Source organism: Schistocerca americana, chromosome X (genome assembly GCF_021461395.2).
Source record: "Schistocerca americana isolate TAMUIC-IGC-003095 chromosome X, iqSchAmer2.1, whole genome shotgun sequence".
Taxonomy (NCBI): domain Eukaryota; kingdom Metazoa; phylum Arthropoda; class Insecta; order Orthoptera; family Acrididae; genus Schistocerca; species Schistocerca americana.
The window spans coordinates 103,019,841-103,042,267 of NC_060130.1; the positions used below are offsets into that span (position 1 = coordinate 103,019,841).

At 40.6% G+C, this 22,427-nt stretch overlaps 1 protein-coding gene across 3 annotated transcripts in view; it reads left to right on the forward strand.

Moving 5' to 3' along the window:
• LOC124555624 (tetratricopeptide repeat protein 39B-like) overlaps positions 1 to 22,427 on the forward strand; it is a 296,161-nt gene that overhangs the window by 247,478 nt on the left and 26,256 nt on the right. For all 3 annotated transcript variants that reach the window (XM_047129594.1, XM_047129593.1, XM_047129595.1), the window contains exons 8-11: positions 5,707 to 5,806; positions 19,394 to 19,459; positions 21,955 to 22,122; positions 22,201 to 22,364. In XM_047129594.1, coding sequence (XP_046985550.1) covers positions 5,707 to 5,806; positions 19,394 to 19,459; positions 21,955 to 22,122; positions 22,201 to 22,364 — 498 coding nt within the window. The remainder of the gene's footprint in view (positions 1 to 5,706; positions 5,807 to 19,393; positions 19,460 to 21,954; positions 22,123 to 22,200; positions 22,365 to 22,427) is intronic.

The following is a 22,427-nucleotide window of genomic DNA, read 5'->3' on the forward strand; positions in this document are numbered from 1 at the left end:
GATGTCCTATCTGTATCAATGTCCATCAAATGCTGAATTCTCTGCATGGTGTTATTTACACTCAGCTGCTTGATGGTCTGACCAAGGGAGAAATCCAAACTTATCTCTCTCTCTAATCAGGGCATTACTGCTGTGTGTAGGATAATGAAAGACGTTGATGCAACCTCAGTGCCTACATCCGCTCTTTTTCTGACGTTTGATTGAGTAATGTGTTCCTTGAAAATCAAAACAGGCCATGAAGTCATCACGGTCTGACCTTATATTCCAAACCCAATGTATTTTTTACCGTTGCCAACATTACAGCCACACTCACATGCCCTGTCAAAACATGGCCAAATGTGTTAATTGTGGTAGGGATGCTCACGGGGACGATTTCCCACCTCCTCCCCACTGTATCAATTGTAACGGTGACCGTGCCACCTCATCTCATGAATGTCCCAAGTATCTCAATGAGCAGGCCATCCAGGAGATCCGGGTCAAGTAAAAAATACCTCACCATGTCACTCACAAGTTGTTGGCTTGTCAAAAAGCCTGCATTTTCCCATCCAGCACGTACAGTACCATTCTTGCTACACCTCGCTCCATGAACGACGTGGCCATGCATACTTGTTACCTCTAATTCAGTGCTGCAGTTGTAAAATTGCCAAGTATCACAGTAGCATCCCAGTCTCCTACTCCTACAGCCACCAAATCTTTCCTTCATACGTACAGTTGCATTTGGGCAGATAGCATGTATCTCTGATGCTGGTGTGAAGCCACTGTCATACCCACACCTAAGTGCAGTAAGGACAAACACCTTCATTCTAGCTACTGCCCCATTTCTCTCACCAACTCTGTTTGAGAGTTGATGGAACATACGATTCATGGCCAGCTGGTATGGTGGCTTGAGTCTCGCAGTCTACTGACCACTGCACAGTGTGGATTTCGAACATGTCGTTCTGCAGTTAACCATCTCATCTCTTTGTCAACCCATGTCATGAACAGTTTTCTGCAAAACACCAGACAGTGGCCATGTGTTTTGATTTGGAGAAAGCCTATGGCACATGCTGAAGGACTGATATCCTCTGTAGTCTATACATGTGGGGCTTCTGATGCCACCTGCCCCATTTCCTTCAGGAATTTTTAAAAGACAGAGTTTTCACGGTACGTGTTGGTTCGGACTTGTCAGACACCTGTATCCAGGAGAACTGAGTGCCTCAAGGCTCCATGCTGAGTGTCATCTTAGCTATAGACATTAACCCTATTATGGCCTGTCTCCTACTAGGCATCTCTGGCTCCCTTTTCACCAACAACTTTGTGATCTGTTGCAGTTCTCCACAGACTTGTCTCCTTTAGCGGCATCTTCAGTGATGTCTTGGTAATTGTTATTCCTGGAGCATCAACAGTGGCTTTCGCTTTTCCACTGACAAAACTGTTTGTATGAATTTCTGGCAGCACAGTGGGTTTCTTCCACTGTCTTTACATCTAGGATCTGTTGCTCTTCCATTTGCTGGAACTGAAAAACTTCTGGGGCTCATGCTTTATAGAAAACTTTCTTGGCCCTCCTACATGTCTTACCTGGCCACACGCTGTACCAGGTCCCTCATTGTCCTGTGTGTCCTAAGCAGTACTTCGTGGGAAGCGGATCAGACCGTGCTCTTCTGTGTGTATGAATCCATTGTCTATTTGAAACTAGACTATGGGTGTTTCCTTTATTCATCTGCATATCCGTCCACCTCACGCCATCTCAATACAATCCACCATTGTAGAATATGTTTGGTCACTGGCCACATTTAAATTAGCCTGGTTGAGAGTCTCTTTGCAGAAGCTACCGAACTACCGCTGTCATACCAGCACGATGTTCTCCTCAGTGGATACATATGCCATTTGCCTGCCATGCCCAGCCACCTATTCTGTGCTTTCTTTTCTGATTACTCCAATGACCACCAGTACAGGGTGTGTCATTCTTCTCTGTTACCTCCCAGAGTTCGCTTTCAGCTAGTGCTCTGGCAGCTTAACTTTACACTTCATGCCATGTTCCTGATGGGTGTGGACCCTTTACTATTTTGGCTTCATGCAGCAGCCTGTGTTCATCTTGGCCTTCATTCTTTTCCCTAGGAAACTTCTTTGGATTCAATTTATCTCTGTAAGTTTCTCAACTTCACACACAACATAGCTATAGCACCTCCGTGTACTCTGATGGCTCTAATACTGATGATGGGGTCGGGCTCGCCTTTGTCATTGACACTGAGCATTTTTGATATTGGCTTCCAGAACGTTGCTCAGTATTTACAGCATAGCTCTTCGCCCCCCATCAGGCCACACAGTCCATCCAGTGGCACAGGATTTATAATTGTCTTTGCTCTGATTCTATCAGTGCACTTTTTAGCCTGTGTGTGCTGTACTCAGTCCATGCCTTAATCCAAGGGGTCCAAAAAGCTTCCACTTGGTTGCTGTTGAGGGAACCGCTCTGACGTTCCTGGTCACATGAGTCTGACGGTAAATGAAGCTGCTGACGCTGCTGCCAAGGCTGCAGTCCTCCTACCTTGCCCTGCCTGCTCTTCCATTCCTTTGGATGTTTGTGTTGCCTTCTGTCAGCAGATGGTGTCACTTAGGAAACACCACAGGTCTTATCTTCACAGGAATAAGCTCCAGGATATTAAACCTCTCCCAGTGCCTTGGCCAGCCTCCTCTCAGCCCCCTCGCCCTGAGGAGATCATTTTAGTTGGGTTGCGTACTGGGCACTGTCTTTTAGCCATCACCTTTTTTGAAACAGTGATTCCCCACCCCTTTGTGCTCATTGTCATGAACCTTAAACAGTTTGCCACTTCCTGACCGAATGCCCTTTTCTAAACCACTTACGTTCTAGTGTATGTTTGCAGTCTGAGTTATCAGCCATTTGAGCAAACAACATGCTGGCTGTTGACCGTGTTTTACTTTTTATCCATTGTAGCAATATAGCGTAGAACATTTAGTCTTTGATTTGGAATCTCCGCTGTCTGTGTGGCATTTTTTTGTGGACCTTTCTCCAAGAGGAAGTCCTTGTTTTTAGCTTTCTTTCCTTCTATTGGTTGGACGTAATGTATAGTCACTTTTAACTTATTTTTCTTATTAATGTTGTAAGGTCCTGACATGGGCACTTATGACCTCAGTTGTTCTCATGCCGTAAGAAAAAAGGAAAAAAACCTAGGTGAACTTCTGATTCAGTAACTGCATTACATGGCCCCACAGGAAGGTTATATGGCAGTAGAATGTAGAGTGAATCTGTACCTTCACATAAATTTTGTTACTCATATTGCTATCATCTTCAGGCGGGGTTACAAAACTCAGGCTAGATGTTTTTCATGCAGCTGCAAGCCTTCATTCCTTTGGAACATTCCTTTACAGCCATTGCGTGCAGCAGCCATGACTCGGTAATAGCTCCACCCAGGCAAGGTGTGACTTGGGGCTAGAATGAGAAATGTTAATGTGGTGGTGTTGGTGTTGGTATTGGGGATACTGAGTGTAGAATTGTTTTACTTCACAACCAGTACCACACCTTTCTAATGTGGGAACTTTGACATTTAAAGCTCCAAGTGTGTTTTACATCCTTCACTGCAGTGTTGTACTCTTACATAATGCTAACGTGATATATAGGATAGTGAAGCATAAAAATTGTACATTCAAGATGTATTAAGTACATAGTTACGTGTGGTTCTCAACAATGAATAAAAGATAGAAATGTAGTTATATGTGGCAAAATATTTCCGTGCGAGGTAAAAGTAACGTGACTCAACAGGGCAATATTTATGGTGAAACATTATATAGTGAAACAACTGTGTGTAACCTGAGAAAAATCTGGAGCAAAGCCATCCAACAATAATTTTCTCAGTTCACGGACAAAATGCTACTACACTAATGCAAACATTATTCTGGTAGTATACTTCCAGCCTACATGGAACCTTTTAAATGTTTCTGGAACCTGTTAACTGGCTGTAACTGGAACATTGTAACCTCGTACTCATAATTAATAGTTTTAACTCGTTCACAGCATGTATCATATACACTATGTGATCAAAAGTACCAAGACATGGACTTCGAACATGGTCAGGTGATTTGGTGTTATTTGTGTCATACACATGTACACGAGATTTCCACACTGCTAAACATCCCTAGGTCCACTGTTTCTGATGTGGTGGTGAAGTGGGAACGTGAAGGGACACGTACAGCACAAAAGCATACAGGCCAACCTCGTCTGTTGACTGCCAGAGACCGCCGACAATTGAAGAGGGTTGTAATGTGTAATAGGCAGGCATCTATACAGACCATAACATAGGAATTCCAAATTGCATCAGGATCCACTGCAAGTACTATGACAGTTAGTCAGGAGGTGAGAAAACTTGTATTTCATGGTTGATCGCCTACTCATACGTCACACAACCGGTAAATGCCAAACCACACATCACTTGGTGTAAGGAGCATAAACATTGGATGATTGGCCAGTCTCAATGTGGTGATCTGATGATAGGGTGTGGGTATGGCGAATGCCCAGTGAACGTCATCTGCCAGCGTGCGTAGAGCCAACAGAAAAATTCGGAGGAGGTGGTGTTATGGTGTGGTCATGTTCTTCATGGAGGGGGCTTGTACCCCTTGTTGTTTTGTGTGGCAATATCACAGCACAGGCCTACATCAATGTTTTAAAGCACCTTCTTGCTTCCCACTTTTGAAGAGCAATTCGGGGATGGCAGTTGCATCTTTCAACATGATCGAGCAGCTGTTCACAAAGCACGGTTTGTGGCGGAGTGGTTACGTGACAATAACATCCCTGTGATGGACTGGCCTGTACAGAGTCCTGACTTGAATCCTATAGAACACCTTTGGAATGTTTTGGAACACTGACTTCATGCCAGGCCTCACCAACCAACATTGATACCTCTCCTCAGTGCAGCACTCCGTGAAGAATGGGCTGCCATTCCCCAAGAAACCTTCCAGCACCTGATTGAATGTGTGCCTGCGAGAGTGGAAGCTGTCATTAAGGCTAAGCATGGGCCGACATCATACTGAATTCCAGCATTACCGATGGAGGGTGCCAGGAACTTGTAAGTTATTTTCAGCCATGTGTCCGGATACTTTTGATCACTTAGTGTATGTCATGATTTCTTTCTGTTGTATTCATTTATGGTATGTGTGAGAAATGACTGTTTATTTATCTACATGTGAGCTATTCTAGTGTAATAGTATCAGTTAAACTGCTTCTTAGTATGTGCCTTTGAGTGTCAAATAATTCAAATTCTTTGTCAATTTGAAAACACACTCCCATAAACCAAAAAATCCTGTGATCATGTGCATTGCCCTTATTGATGTATACACAGTGTCTCTAGTTACACCAACCTGGTAAGCAACCCCACACTCTGGAACAGAGTTCCAGTATTGATGATGCAAGAATTTTACGTGAACACTTTCCTACAGTCTTGAAAAATGAGCCAGTGTATTATGTAAGTATCTGATGTTATATTTGTACAACTGTTTCTCGGTTGTTGCTTTCTCATGCTCAACAGTATCATCACACAGTTATTTTCCATTGAGTCCTAAATGAACAATATGAACAGTAATTGTTCCGTCACATTTCTCTGTAGCATGCCCAAAAGTTTATGTGCTTATGAGGAAATTACTTATTGCCATAATCTGTTCTCTATATTTATTATGTCATTCCATTTTAATTTTTTAAAATTCTTTCTTTGTTTTCAGAGAGTGTGCAAACATTCTGCATACTAGAAAGTGGAATAGTGAATCCTATAAAGTTCATTTTGAGAGTGGTGTTCGTATGGGAATTGGAGCCTTTAATTTGGTAAGTACTGCACAACATTAAAATTAACAGTGTATGCCACTGATCTGCTCATCAGTGCCTCCTATACAATGCACAGCATTTGATTGCTGACTTCAAAAGTTACAAATAGTTATCTCTTCTGGAAACCTACTGTGTGAGGTGACAAGTGGTTGATGGGGGTTAGTCTCAAATTGAGGGTTTTCTGCAGTTTATCAATCTCCCTATGGCTCAAGATGGAGCTCAAGATGGGCTCTTCAACAAGCCACCAATGATTCCTCTCTCTGTCTTTGCCAGAGAGAGAGAGAGAGAGAGAGAGAGAGAGAGAGAGAGAGAGAGAGACACTCTGTCTCAGCCTGTCACAGTGCTTCCATCCTCTGAGGATCATCCTCCTACACTCCCACTGGTCGAGGTCTGTAGGTGAACCTTTGCTAGGCACCTGTTCCTCAGCAGTTCTCCACTGTGGGAAATCTCCCAGGCCATCGACTTAGGCCTAACAAATGGCAACAGAATAGGAAAGATGATGAAATGGAATACTGACACACTGAAAATCCCTGATGAAGTAGAAAAATTCCAAGTAACATGAAGCAGAAAGTTGAGCAATTAAGAGACCACAGTAAGAGTAGGCAGAAGTTGGAGCAGGATTGAAAAAACCATTAAAGATGCTGCAGAAGAAATAATAGGCACAAGAAGGAACAGAAGAACCCAGGAATGGTTTGTCGAAGATTGCAAGTCAGCAATAGAGGAAAAGAATAGGGCAAGAACAAAAGTGCTGCAGAGAGAAACCAGAAATAATGTGGAACAATATAGAGAATTAAAGGGAAGAGCTAGCAGACTGTGTAAGAGAAAGAAAAGAGAGTGGACTAGAAGAAATTTCAAGAACTAGAAGAGTTAAAGGAAGAAAGTGAAATAAGATAGATCTATCATGCTGCAGGCAAAATAAAGAATAGATTCTAGCCAAGAATAATGGCATATTCCAGTTGTTGTAATGGCGACCGGAAGGGTCGCGGGGTAGTAGGTAGTAGTGACAGAAACATGGCGGGACCCGCGGACAGCAACACAACGGGAGAGGACGGACACGACCGACGGAGGACCTTACGACACAACAAGAACAGACAACAGAGTAACGAACCAAACAAGACGACCACGTCCACTGGAATAGAAACACAAAGTCAATACGCTATCTGAGACTATATGTCCTGAGATGCAACGCAATCTCAGACTGCTGGCTGAGCGCGAGGCCAGCACTTAAGTATGCTATCGGGGGCGCCGCTATTGGCCGCTGGGACCACGTGTTCCACTGTGGTGCCCTCACACTAAAAGCGGGCCAGGAGGTGTGTGCCGCCACAGCTTACGGTGCTATGGTGCAGAGATCTCTATTGGTCTTAGACGTCCATGACGTCTGGCGCGGATTCAAATTCCGTGGCACGCGGTACCAAACCAGTAAAGATGGGAAAATGATAAGAGAGGAAGAACAGTTAGTGAGAAGAAGGGCAGAGTATGTCAAAGATACAATAAGCATCAACCTAGAATACGAAGAGACAGCTGCACAGGAGGGAAGAGTGGAGCTGGAAGTAGCCAATGATGCCAATTAGGCAAGAAAGCCAACTCTACAAGAGATCTCACAGGCTTTGCACGAGTCAAAAAACAATCGAGCCCCTGGGGAAGACAGCATAATCCCTGAATTAATAAAAATTGGTTGTGAGGCTGTAATAAAGAAACTGCACACATTAATATCAGATATATGGGAAACAGAAACTATGCCAGATAAGTAGAAAACTGGAGTAATCCTCATTTATAAGAATGGGGACAGAACAGCATGTGAAAACTATAGAGTATAACACTCCTAAGCACAGCTTATAAGATCTTCATAGCTATATTAAGTGAAAGGATACAGAAGTATGCAGAAGACATACTAGGGGAACACTAGTGTGGCTTTCGACCAAACAGAGGAATAGCTGATCAAATATTTGTGAAAAGACAAATGATGGAAAAGTTCTATGAATATGATGTAGACCTGCATTTCTTATTCATTGACTTCAAACAAGCCTTTGACAGCATAAACTGGCAAGGCCTGTACAGAGTACTGGAAGAAGTTGGTATATGTGCTAAGCTAACAAGAGTAATCAGAATGACAATGACAGAGACAAGAGCAAGTGAAAGCTTTGACTTTAATAAAGGCTTGAAGAAAGGTGATAGTCTCTCCATTGTCCTATTCAGTATAACCTTGCATTGTGTAGTAAATAAAATCAACAAAAGAGGCACCATATTTATGAAAACTAGCCTGATACGTGCATACGCTGATGACATTCCTATAGTAGGAAGCAATATCAATACACTCAAAGAAACATACTTGGCAATGGAAACAGAATCCTTAAAAACTGACCTCATAATAAATAAAAACAAAACAAAATATATGATAATGTCACAATCTGTGACCAGAAGAACCCCTAAAGACCTAAACATCAATGGGAAATGCTTCAAAGGAGTGTCCCCTTTTAACTACTTGGGAGACCTAATAACAAATGACAACAGTATTGGAAAGGCTATAATGGGAAGAATACAAGCAGGAAGCAGAGCTTACTTTGTAAATATGCAACAGTTCAGAAATAGCCTTGTTACAAGAAAAACAAAACTGCTGATATATGCAGGTAACTTCCTAGCCCACCCAGCTGTCACATACAGGTTAGAAGAACGGACAGTGACAGAACATGATAAAAATTAACTATGAACCTTTGAGTGGAAAATACTATGCAAAAGCTATGGTCCAATAAGGGAGGAAGAAGGCTGGAGAATATGCTACAATTCCGAATTACAAGTGTTAATACAAGGTAGAGACATAATAAAATTTGTGAAATAATGGTGAATATGATGGCTAAGACTCATGAGAAGAATGGCAGAGGATAGAATTCCAAAGAAAATGATGAAAGGTGGGATCCATTCAGCTAGGCAGAAAGGGAGACTTAGAAGAAGGTGGATTGATGACATAATAGTGGATCTCATCAGTATGGGAGTCCGGGGTGGAAAAGAGCAGCAAATAACCAATAAATGTTTAGGAAGATGGTTGAAGAAGCCAAGGATAACCAAGGGCTGTAGCACTACTGAAGAGAGGAGGAGGAGGAGAAGAAGAAGAAGAAGAAGAAGAAGCAACTTAGGCCTGTACTGAGCGACTTGCTGTGGGAGCAGTCTCCCACCAAGCAGAGGGAAAAAATCTTCTGAACCAAAAATTTTGTGATCCGCTATTTCCAATTTCCTTCAGACAGTGGTCACCTAAACATTTTAATGCATATCTTGTCTAAATCATTTTGTATTTATTACTGATATTCTGACTTTGCTAGAGGTAAACAACAGCAGCACTTTTAAACTAATCTGAGGACTGTTCACAGTGTCTTCCAGATAGTTTATGTAGATTAGAAACAGCAGGGGCACCTACAACACTTTCTTGAGAATGCCGGTTATCACTTCTGTGTTACTCAGTGACTTCCCATCAATAGCTGTGAATTATGTCCTTTCTAATGGGAAATCATGTATCCAGTAACACAACTGAGATGATACTTCATGAGTGCACAATTTGACTAGAATTCACTGTGACGAACAGTGTCAAAAGTCTTCTGGAAATCTAAAAATATGGAATCAACTTGAGTACCTCTGTCAATAGCACTAATCACTTTATGTGAATAAAGGGCCAGTTTCTTTCTTTTTTTGCCACAAGAATGATATTTTTCTGAATCCATGCAGACTGTGTGTGAATAGATTTTTTAAATTTTTTTATTTTGTATTATTTTTTATGTTCCAAAATCTTACTGCAAATTGATGTCAGTGATATGGATGTATAATTCAGTGGATTACTTCTATTTGGTGTGATCCGTGCATGTTGCCAGTCCTTAGGCATGGATCGTTCCTCAAGCGGGTGATTGGATAAGATAGTTAAATATGGAAGTATTACATCAGCATACTTCGAAAGGAACCTAATTATTATTCAGTCTGGACCAAAGGACTTGCCTTTATTGACTTAAGTTGTTTTGCTACACGAAGGGTATCTACATCCAAGTTATTTGTGTTGACTGTTGTTCTTGATTTGAATTCTGAAGTATTTACTGCATCATCTTTGATAAAAGAATTTCAGAAAATCTTGTTTGGTAACTGCTTTAATGATTCTGTAGTTGCCACTGCTACTGTGCAGTCAAGGTATTGATTGTGACTTGTCACTGGTGTACTTTACATATGATCAGAATCTCTGTGGATTTTCTACCTGATTTTGACAGTGTTTCATTATTGACCCTATTAAAGACATCATACATTGAAGTCCATTGGTAAATTTTGAGCTTCTGTAAAACATCATCAATTGATATGTCCTCAATTGATGTTTCGCATTCTTTTAACTCTGGCATTCTTTTTTCGTTGCTTCTGCAATAGCGTCCTGACCTTTTTTTTTTTGTACTATAGATGATCTGTTCTTTTTCTTATTAATTTCTTTTAATTGCCAACAATATTAATTCTTTGAATTTAAGCCACGTCTGATCTAAACGTACATAGTTAGTTTGGAAATAATGAAGACTGTCTCTTAGGAAGATGTCAAATGAATTTTATCCCTTTTTTTAAATACATATAATCTAGTTGTCAGAAAAGTTCCAGGACAGGTTTTTTAAAAATAGAAAGTTGCACTTACCACAAATAATGATCCTATCTCCTATCAAAGTAGTCCCCTTGACTATCTATACACAGTTGCCAATGTTTCTGAAGTTATTGGAAACAAGCAAAGAAATTTTCAGCTGCAATGTTTATAAGATTATTTGTCACAGCCTGTTGGATGTCTGTGATATCCTGATGAAGCTTTCCTTTCAGTCGCCTTTTCACTCATGGAAACAAGAAAAAATCACAAGGCAAGAGGTCAGGTGAATATGATGGGCGTGGGATGGCAATAACAAAATGTCTGGCCAGATACTCAATAACAGATAAAGCAGTATGGGGTCTTGCAGTGGCATGCAGTAAGTCCCAGTCCTGAGAATGCCACAAATCAGGGTGGTGATGTCAAATTGCTTGTTGCAAACGTTTCATGACTTCGCTGTAAAGAGTTTGGTTCACTGTGTGACATGGAGGAATATACTCATGGTGAACTAATCGTTTACTATCAAAGAATGTGATCAACATATCTTGTTCTCGAACATTGCCGTCTGACTTTTTTTCAAGACTGGTGATCCAGGGCTGTGCCATTCAGCGCTTTGATGCTTCATGTGAGGGCCGTACTTGTAGCAATAATCTTTGACTGAAATGTGTACCGAGCGGGGTGGTGCAGTGGTTAGACACTGGACTTGCATTCGTGAGGACGACAGTTCAATCCCGCGTCCGGCCATCTTGATTTAGGTTTTCTGTGATTTCCCTAAATCGCTCCAGGCAAATGCCGGGATAGTTCCTTTCAAAGGGCACGGCCGACTTCTTTCCCCATCCTTCCCTAATCCGATGAGACCGATGACCTCGCTGTCTGGTCTCCTTCCCCAAACAAACCAACCAACCAGCCAACTGAAATGTGTGATTACTTCTGGCTCTATCCAGTGGTTCTGTTTGTCTGTTAGTGTGTGAAGGATGAGTTTTGCATTAAGTTTCCATTTCCCTAAATCTATGCATGAAACCTCATGACACACATCATGATTCATATTAAGTTCTTCCCATGTTGCACGCACAGCTGCATGATGGTCTTCTTGCAATAAGTGCCTTACACACTCAACATTCACATCAGTATGTGCTGTAGATGGGCGGCCAGCTCTGGGATCCTCTTGCACTGAATTTCTCCATTCACAAAATCTTTTGTGCCACTCAAAAAAATGACCTCTTGGAAATGCCTCACCCCCATAGTCTTGCCTAGTCATTGCCCATGTTTCACAAGTGGTTTTCCTGAACTTAATACAAAACTCTATGTTCACTCATTGCTCACAATCATCATCCAATCCATCGTGTCACTGTAAGTAATGCGCCAAGAACCCAAAAAAAGTGTATTGTTAAGCCCAGCCCTGCCACCTAGTGAGTTTGTGTGGAAGCACGGCGAAGGTCATTTCAAAGACACACATATACCTGGTAACATTAAAAAAAAAATCCTTTTTAGTCTTGCATACTCAGAAATAAAAAAAAAAAATTAAAAAACCATCCTGGAACTTTTCTGACAAAGGGAGCATTTCGCAATTATTTTTAATGGATATGAATGTGGTGGTATTCGGTCCCACTACAATGACCTTTTTGTCACTAATCCTTTTATCCATCATGACACACACTACTTGTTCAGGATTGTTTGTTGTCAAGAGATCTTGTATGTTACTGCAACCATTTACACTTGATATAGGCTCCTGAACTAACTGCTCAAAATAATTTTCAGAGAAAGCGTTTAGCAAAATTTCTGTTTTTAATGGGTTTCTAAAGAATTAGAATGACAACTTAAGGCTCTACCAGCAGTGACATATCTGATATCTCACTTCTTCATCAAAATGTAAACAAAGTGGCATTGATAATATCATAGACTGAAGTCCACTCCTTTTTCCAAAAGAATAGTATAAAACATCTGACCGCTGCTCCTTTTCACCCTGCATTTATGTCAGAAGCAGAGAGGTTAGTCAGAACTTTTAAAACTCAAATGAACAGTATAAAAATTGTGACCTCTGAAGAAATCCTGACATGCTACCCTGATACCTGTCAATCCACCCTCATGTATGGCAGAAGTCCAACCAAGCTGCAGCATGAGCACAAGCACCATGCCAATTTTGATCTTTTTTACACGACCATGTGAGCTCCGTCATGGTAGCCATGCCCTTACAACTGTACAGTGTCTGTAGTCCAGGCTGTGGACTCAAGCGGGTTGTCACTGTTCATGAGTTGGGAGGGGAGTTGGAGAAGCATGGCCAGAGAAGAGCACCTTGAGTGACATCAAAATTGGCTCTGGCTGCAACAACTTGCTGATGCTCATGGCATGACCTCATCATGGCATAAAAAGCCACCTGAGATGGAGACAACTGCCAACTATGCCTCCCAGCCAGCCCAGATCAAGGCTACTGCCTCCCAGATGAGTGCAGCCTCTGCCTCCACAGTATGCCTGCCATGCCTAGACCACTACATGGAACATAACAAGGCAAAATGGATGCCTCTAGCTTTGCAAATCCCATCATTACATGAAATAAAGTCCCTGATTGACGCCCCATTCCCCACCAGCTGTTGGGACAGATACACACCTCCAGAATGAGATTTTCACTCTGCAGCGGAGTGTGTACTGATATGAAACTTCCTGGCAGATTAAAACTGTGTGCCCGACTGAGACTCGAACTCGGGACCTTTGCCTTTCGCGGGCAAGTGCTCTACCAATAGATACACACCTGCCCTGTCCCTGTCTCCCCCCCCCCTCCCCCCGACCTGGTGCACACCAGTCACTATCACCCAAATGGGCTGGTTGAACAGAGTAGGAGAAATTGAATATCCCACCCCTCCAGCTTTATAGGAAACCTACTCAGTGTGTTATTGCAATAGTGTATGTGTACTAGATAATTCAGCTTCATGGATTGCAGCAAACATGTTACATGGAGACACCTGTTGGCATATGTGCAGGAAATACTTATCTGACCCAGCAGATGGATCAGAAGTTTGTATCTTGTTACTGAAGCCTGTCTACACAGACCCTCAAATACAGCAGGTAACTCACTATGCTATTAGTACTGGTTCACATTACTTGCAGTCATAACATCTGCTTCCTACTACATTTTTGGCCCTCAACTTGGCATCAGTCTTGGTTTCTACAAGATGCTTGCTTCATCACAGTTATCTGACTTGATTGTGTCAGTTTATATCACAAAAACAAATCCTTAAGAGGTGATAGCTCCGTGAGTCAATCATAGCCATGAAAAAGGCATGTGGTAGCTCAGAACTTAATACTTGAACACTGCAAAATACTATCAAAAAGAGTGTCTGTAAGTCTCAGACTTTGTTGGTCTCATTAAATGAAGAAAACCTTGGTAGAAGCAGCAGGTTCTCCTGCTGTAGCTGTCGTGTTTGTGTATGGTTCAATTGCATCAGTAGCTGGCAATGCAACTCTTATTAATGGAATTCCTCCTCAAAAAAGTTTAGTACATCTTGATCAGTCTTGCTTTATTACAACGTAAGGAATACAAACGACTTCATTACTACTTTTTTGTTCCTATATGAATACAGTTTTACTGAACAAAGTGTAACTTTGAATGTTGATAACAGCACACACAGCAATATAACTAGCAATAGCTAGTAACAGTGTTAGGTAAAGTGTCTCATAGCCAGTAAATGTTTACTGTACAAACAGGTCTACAGTGAGTGAGTTGATCACAACCAGAACAATGTCCAAAAAGAATAAAACAGTTGAGAAATTTAATCAGAATTGTTACAGCAAAGTGCAGGTATGAAAGTTAAGTGAAGCACTCAGGCATAAACAAGTGAGAAGTGTTGTGTTGTGGTCATATGCCTTGTAAGTAGCTGAGAGTGGAAAGGCCCACCAGATGCCACTGTACCTTGGTGGCAGCACTGTATTAACAGCCAGACTGTCTAAATCAGTGTCCAGCTGCAACACCAGAATCGGGTATTTGGTGCCTGTGTTTGTTCTCTCGAGCAGTTTGCAGGTGGACGTTTGGTTTTGGTTGCACCATTGTTGACAGCCATGGTAAAAATTTCACATTCATTCTTCACAAGTGCATATGCTCAGCCAAAATTGAAGAAACCAATTCACTGCTTACCCCTACCTTGTTCACAAGTTATAAGACTGTTGTATTATATGTAATAAAATTAAAACACCTGCAGTCATGTTGATGCTATTTTATTATATTGCAACCACCTTTGGTGACTCAATGCACCATCTTCATGCCTGAAATGACACTGAGGGGGAGCATTTCAACCATACACACGATCCCATCAGTGGCCGATGTCTATTAAATTGCTCTCCCAGAATACAGTAAAAGCAATGTTGTGCCTACAACCAACAGACACATCACCACTTCCACAGTATTCTATGGCAGCTAGTTCATAGTTGTTTGCCACGGATGGGATCTAGTGTATGAGTTCATCCCCTCAGCACCAATTAAGGCCTGAAGACGGTGTATCGAGTCACCGGAACTGGTTGCAATATAATAAAATAATATTGAAATGATGGCTACAGGTGTTTGTTTCATTTTCTTACTTAAGTGAACAGCTGAAGTCCTGCAGAGCATCAATCATAAGGATGAACATACAAGAAGTTGTTGTATGACTGTCTGGTATGATCAGAGTTCACATTGGTTCAATAGCACTGTGATTCTGGATTCTTAAGAATCAGTACTACAGTAATATGCTCATCAATGCAACCCTGGAAGTCTGTTGAATTTTGTGAATGATTTACACTAGGTTGCCACCATCCCTTAGCAAAATTTAATACAGCATTGATGTTAAAGAATTGTGTGGCTTTTTGCAGCAGTTGATAACAGGATCGGTAGTTCACTATGTTATGTGCTTTGCAGACAAACAGCTTGCATACCTTTGGACTGGAAAATGTTCATGTACTTGAATGTCCCCCACCTCTTATGTTTCATTTGTTTATGTGTGAACAGTTCGATGGATAACAGCCATAAGTGCCCAATGTCCAAAATTAAAAATTTTGAATTTGTTCTGCCATGTGCACATGGTATTGTATAGGTCTGCCACCATAAGGTTGTACTGAAACTACTACAAAATATGCACTTTCAATGTAATGTAAATACCTGTACACACGTCAAGGCCTTAACCCTCAATGGAAGCAGACAGGAGGTAGGCAAGAGAATGCTGACTGAAGTTGGATTTTCTATGAAAGACATGTTGAAATTTGAGAGAAACTAAGTCCAAACTTCACAAAATGTTGAATATTTAAAAGTAGATTTGCTAGCCCCAAACAGTTTATCATGTAACCAAATAAACTAACATATGGATAAGCATATGTGGTGCGGTCTTGTTTACTGTTGTGTGCTGGATTTTCAAATTCAGAAATGAACTCAAGTGGTAGCAGTAGTGGTTGCAGGCAGTGATTACGAACCATCAGAGGATAGCAGTTACTACAGTAAGAAATAATTCCTTCTATAGGATGAGAAAGTATGCAAAAGAACAGTGAAGTTTCATGTTCAGAAAAGTGTGTGGGGATATTGAAATGTGCGAGAGATGAGAAGTATATATGAGTGACTAATAAGTTTATTCCAGCTAAGTAGTGTACAGCATATCTCTGCAAAATGGCTTGGAAAATGAAAAAGATCTTCGTAACTGATCAAATAAAACAGACAGACAGAAATATGTTATACTAAGAGAAAATCCATCTCATTGGAATATGTCAAGAACTTCCTTATTGCAAGATGACAAAATGGGGCTGACCATGCTGTGTGTAAGAAATACAATCAGAACACATTATAAATTCTTAGTGGAGCTATAACCATAGCTTTAAGATGAAAAATGTGATGAAAGTGATCACCATGTCGACTAAAGATCTGAATGTCGCCCTCCCCGCCCACCCCCTCCTCCTTCATCATTAGAAGACTAGTACAGAATAAGAAGATATACTTGGTAATTTCATAAAGTAATTCCCTACATACAAATCACACTACTGTCATACAGATACATCTGAAAAGTACCTCAGACCAATCATATAAAATGTATAGGAATCTCTGTATAAAAGTGAGAAAATGGTTCAAATGGCTCTGAGCACTATGGGACTTAAGATCTGAGGTCATCAGTCCCCTAGAACTTAGAACTACTTAAACCTAACTTAACCTAAGGACATCACACATATCCATGCCCGAGGCAGGATTCGAACCTGCGGCTGTAGCAGTCGCGCGGTTCCAGACTGAAGCGCCTAGAACCACTCGGCCACCGTGGCCAGCGAGAAAACTATTCAGACAATGTACTTGCATATATCCCAGCACATTTGTAATGCAAAGCTAAATCTGCATTTCCATCACTCGGCAGACGATACTTGTCGAAGAGCTAGTAGAACTGCATTGCAAACACAAGAAGTTACGAATATAACAAGAATTGAAAAGGCAATGTGGTGTCCACTTGCAGCAAGGAGGAGAAAGGAGGGGGGAAAAGTCTAGGGCCAAGAGATGTCCAGGAGCTTTATTGAGCAAGCATTTGTGTTTGACTTGCAGAAAAGTTTATCTGCCTCAGGGTTAACAACAGGGGTAGGTTATCATAGGCAACAGTTCTGGGTACATAACCTTGGAATTTATGATAATGATCCCTCTGCGGGACACAATTGTGTCTGCAGTGAAGATGTTGTATCTATTGATATACTTGTGCAAAGGTGCTACATCATCTACATGATGGTTGGCCATCGACGGGAAAGGTTGTCAGAGTTGGGGAGGGTGGCTGTGTTTGTCATTGCTACATACTTCTTGCCCAATACCACATGGCACAGATATCCCAGTAGTCACACAACAGTATGTTTTTTATACCTGCCTCCATATTATCCCCCATGTAAAGAAGTACAGCAAGATCTTCTCAAGGCTATCTTCACCCCTTTCTCCTTGTAAGAGACTTCACTATCTTAACTGATGTGCTGTATGCTCTTCTACCATATGACTTAGGGAATGAGTGAGGGACACACTCATTCAGCTAGAAGAAATATGCCTACAGGATTTTGACCAGATGGCACACAAGAGCTATACTCTGCTACTAATATCTCCTCTATCCCGGTCGGGTTGGGGATTTTCTCTGCCCGGGGACTGGGTGTTTGTAATGTCCTGATCATTTCATCATCATTATTCATGAACGTGGCAAGATTGGACTGTGTAAAGATTGGCACTTTGTATGGGCACTGATAACCGTGCTGTGAGCACCGCACAAACCAATCATCATCATCATCATAATCATAATCTCTCCTCTAGTTCTTGCAGATAATGTTTGATGGGAAGTAGTCATAGATTTCCATTTCAGTGACGTCTTTCCATTGGGACCAATCCATAGAACAGAGTAATCATCAAAAGGCAGCAACAGAAATTACTCAGCCATTCAGGACATTGTACAGCCTGATGGCTCTGTTTGAGCAACAAAGTGCTGACCAGGATTTGCTTTATAATTAGCATTGTAATTTACCAAAGTTGTAAAAACGCCATACAAAAATCTTGTCATCACACTAGAAAACAGACTGTCCTGTAATGGAGTTGAGAATGCTTCTGGGTATTGAGAGACAGGCATCTGGTTACATACAAATTTAAGTGTAGCCCATCAGCAGAAAATGTTACATCCCTTTGAATTTTGAGAGCAAAAGTGGGGCACATTGTTAAAGAGACCAAGGAAAAAACATTGAATTCTTGAATTCCATATCCGCCAAATATGTTGGTGAAATCTATAGTAGTTTTCATCCATGTTGCATTTTCTCATCAGTAGAGCTGTGCAGCAAAATTCAGCACAGATCTTCACTTGCTAAAATCTCTGTGAATGGTGGTGTTAATAATATCTGTATTAATTCTCTAGCACCTTTTACATCAATATATGAAACTTGGTATCAGCATGTGTTATACTTGCTTGTTGTAGATCTGTCATCATGCTTGTCAACAGTTGATCCAATTTAAGTGCATCATCAATGGTTCCTATTATGATAGCATTGTAGACAGCTATAAACACATTTTCTGCTTACAGATTCCATCCTATATATTTTTGTCATCACAAGCATCTCTGTTGCTGTTCATTGCAGCTTTAAACAGAGCCTGGGGCTTTGGATTTCTCCGTTCTCCTGTGATATGAGCTTTCATACTCACTGCATTTGGCTGTTCTCAGCAGACTTATCTGCTTCAGCTTAGTGTGATGTATGGTGTGTTTCTCATTGTGTCTCCATATCCTTGCACACTGCAGAAGGCAGTGGAGCAACTGAGAAGTCATCAAATTTCCAGCTCCTTCAGTGCCCTATAAGCATTACAAAAGAGCTACTGTATAGAGTGGAAAAATAATTTCTTAAAATATCAAAATGACCTTTTCAATATTCAGAACCAAGAAAGTAAGTTTTCTCCTACAGAGTCTTACAGGCAGTGAGATAAAGTTTAGGATAAAGGTGTGAAAAGAGAGCTGAGTAAGTGTCAGACATTCATAATTACATAAGTCAAATGTATTTACAGAACTGAGGATATGAAAACTAGGAACTGTCAAAAGAAATGTGCTGTGGCATTTTGACAATGAAGTAGTAAATATGGTCACTGTAATGTCATAAAATAAATTATCATTGGTGTGTTGCAAATCAAGGCAGTTACAAATTGTTTGATTCTATTTTTAATGATAATAGAACATGAAAAAGTGAGAACTTATTGCAGTTGATCAGGACTTACATAATGTTTTAGGTTAATTGACATGGATCCAGGGTTCAGTCACATCCAGGCGTCCAGATATATGTTTTATGTAGTTCTCTGTTGTTGATTTATTTGTTTCCTTACAGTGATCTAAAAGTCGACTTCCTTATTGCTTGTTCTTTCAGTATTAAAACTACAGTCATAATCATGCGGCTTTTTCTATGAAACTTAATTTTTTTAATATCATTGTTGGGAGGTTTTACTGTGACTTCAGTTAAGTGTTAAAAGACCAGCTGGCATTCAGACTCTGTTTCATTGAATATTACTGTCTTTCCAGATGATATCTCTACTGCCTGCTCGTGTAATTAAGCTCCTAGAGTTCATCGGATTTTCAGGTAACAAGGTAGGTAAATCTATTGCAATTTCATTATCATCGTAGTTGTGTTTCCTACTATTTGTGTGTTTTATAATGTCTATGTTTTACTGTGCCATCAAGAACTATTGAAATATGTCTTCTCCTAATTTATGGAATAGTATAAAATTCATGATAGAAGATAATAAATTAAGAGAATAAAACACTAATTACCTAATAGAGGAGGTGCTCAAACAGTGTACAGGCAGTTTTGAGAGACGGGAAATTCTGTTGTTGAAAAGTAAATGATGTACCATTCTCAGAAATCCATCTGAAAAATGACACACAATGGGTAGAACTTAAAAATGTACAAACAGCACAAACAAAGGGCTGAAATTTTTATTCCTTAAGTAGTAAACAATGGAGTTCAGAAGGAAATGTGTCCGTCGACAAGCAGATCACAATGAGTTAGACTATCTGATCAAAAGTATCCCTGACACTTGGATGAAAATGACTTAAAAGTTCGTGGCGCCCTCCATTGGTAATGCTGGAATTCAATATGGTGTTGGCACACCCTTAGCCTTGATGACAGCTTCCACTCTCGCAGGCGTGCGTCCAGTCAGGTGCTAGAAGGTTTCTTGGGGAATGGCAACCCATTCTTCATGGAGTGCTGCACTGAGGAGAGGTATCACTGTTGGTCGATGAGGCCTGGCACTAAGTCAGCATTCCAAAACATCCCAAAGGTGTTCTATAGGATTCAGGTCAGGACGCTGTGCAGGCCAGTCCATTACAGGGATGTTATTGTCATGTAACCACTCCACCACAGGCCGTGCATTATGAACAGGTGCTCGATAGTGTTGAAAGATGCAATCGCTATCCCCGAATTTTGCTCTTCAACAGTGGGAAGCAAGAAGGCGCTTAAAAGATCAGTTTTCTGCAATTTTGCGGCACAAAACAACAAGGGGTGCAAGCCCCCCTCCATGAAAAACATGACCACATCATAACACCACCGCCTCTGAATTTTACTGTTGGCACTACACACACTGGCAGATGACGTTCACCAGGCATTTGCCATACCCACACCCTGACATCAGATTACCACGTTGTGTACCGTGATTTGTCACTCCACCCAATGTTTTTCCGCTGTTCAGTCGTCCAATGTTTACGCTTCTTACACCAAGCGAGGTGTCATTTGGCATTTACCGGCATGATGTGTGGTTCATGAGCAGCTGCTCAACCATGAAATACAAGTTTTCTTACCTCCCTAACTGTCATAGTACTTGTAGTGGATGCAGATGGAGTAGTGGATGCAGATGCAGTTTGGAGTTCCTGTGTGATAGTCTGGATAGATGTCTGCCTATTACACATTACTGCCCTCTTCAACTGTCGTCTGTCTCTGTTAGTCAACACATGAGGTTGGCCTGTATGCTTTCATACTGTACGTGTTCCTTCACGTTTCTACTGCACTATTACATCAGAAACAGTGGACCTAGGGATGTTTAGGAGTGTGGAAATCTAGCATACAGACGTATAACGCAAGTGACACCCAATCACCCGATCATGTTCAAAGTCTGTGAGTTCTGCGGAGTGCCCCATTCTGCTCTCTCATGATGTCTAATGACTGCTGAGGTTGCTGATGTGGAGTACGTGGCAGTAGGTGGTAGCACAATGCACCTAATATGAAAAAAATATGTTTTTGGGATGTCCAGATACTTTTGATCACATAGTGTATTTGAACAATTTTTGAATGGATAGAAATGCAACAAAATTTAAAGAAATGTTAAGTATTAATTAATGTAATTATTCACTTTTCTTTCTTTCTTTCTTTTTTTTAAAAAAAAAAGAAATCTCAATAGGGATGGAACAAGAACAGAATTATCCATTGAGAAGTTATCTACGATGGTAGTGGCATAAGGGCATAAGGACATATCATTAAGGTGATCAATACTCTTGTACACAATCATTGAGCATTACAAAGAATGGTCCAGAGATGTTAGTACACCATGTACACTTCATCACATAGTTTAGAGTGACTTTTGAAGTATATGTGTAGGTGTGGTGAAGTTATAAGGGGGTCATCTATTGTGAAGTATTGTCATCATCTGAGATGCTTGAGTGAAACATATAGTAAATTCAGCTAATCAAATTGGACCAATAAGTAAACAAAAATAATTATAACTGCCGAATTGAAACACTAATATTTTTACCATGAGAGGAACAGACTGTCATATATGAGGAATTTTAAAGTTCAATCTGAAATGTTTGTCATCTTTTCACTGATGAGAAATATATCACAATTATTTTCATTAATAACTGGTGATTGCAAAATTGTTGCATCTTTATTAGAATTAATGTTTTATTGTTATTTGTTATTTCTTTAATTGTTGTTACTTGTTTGTTGTTTAGTGAGTATCTCTACCATTCATTGTGGGTAATAATGTGTGTCAAGACATACTGCAACTTGTTTGCATGATTAAATGTATGAAAAATTTATAAGATGAATTATTTGTGGTGTAATATTTTAATGTTTTTGTTTCATTTATCAGGAAGTAGGCCTCAGGGAACTGCAGGCTGGGTACCAGCTGCATAACAGTATTCGCCAAGTTTTGTGTGTCATGACACTCTTAGGATATCATCTAATTGTACTCTATGTACTGAGCCATACTGATGGAGACCTCGATTTTTGTGATGAGATTTTGAGTACACAACTCAAGGTTGGTTGCATCCCAGTTATTCCTACTTACATGTGTTAACAGTGACATCATTGTGTAATTAACAGTATTGTGATTTAGATGTATCCTGAAGGAGCTTGGTTCCTCTTCTTCAAAGGTCGACTTGAGTTTATGAAGGCAAATATTGATGATGCTATAAAATGGTACATTTCTTCATGGAAATCCCAAAATATGTGGGTGCAGTTTCATCATATGTGTTTCTGGGAACTGATGTGGACAAACAGGTATCAATTTTTGTATTTTTATAATATCTTGTGTGAAGTTTCAGATCTTCTTAACTTAAAACT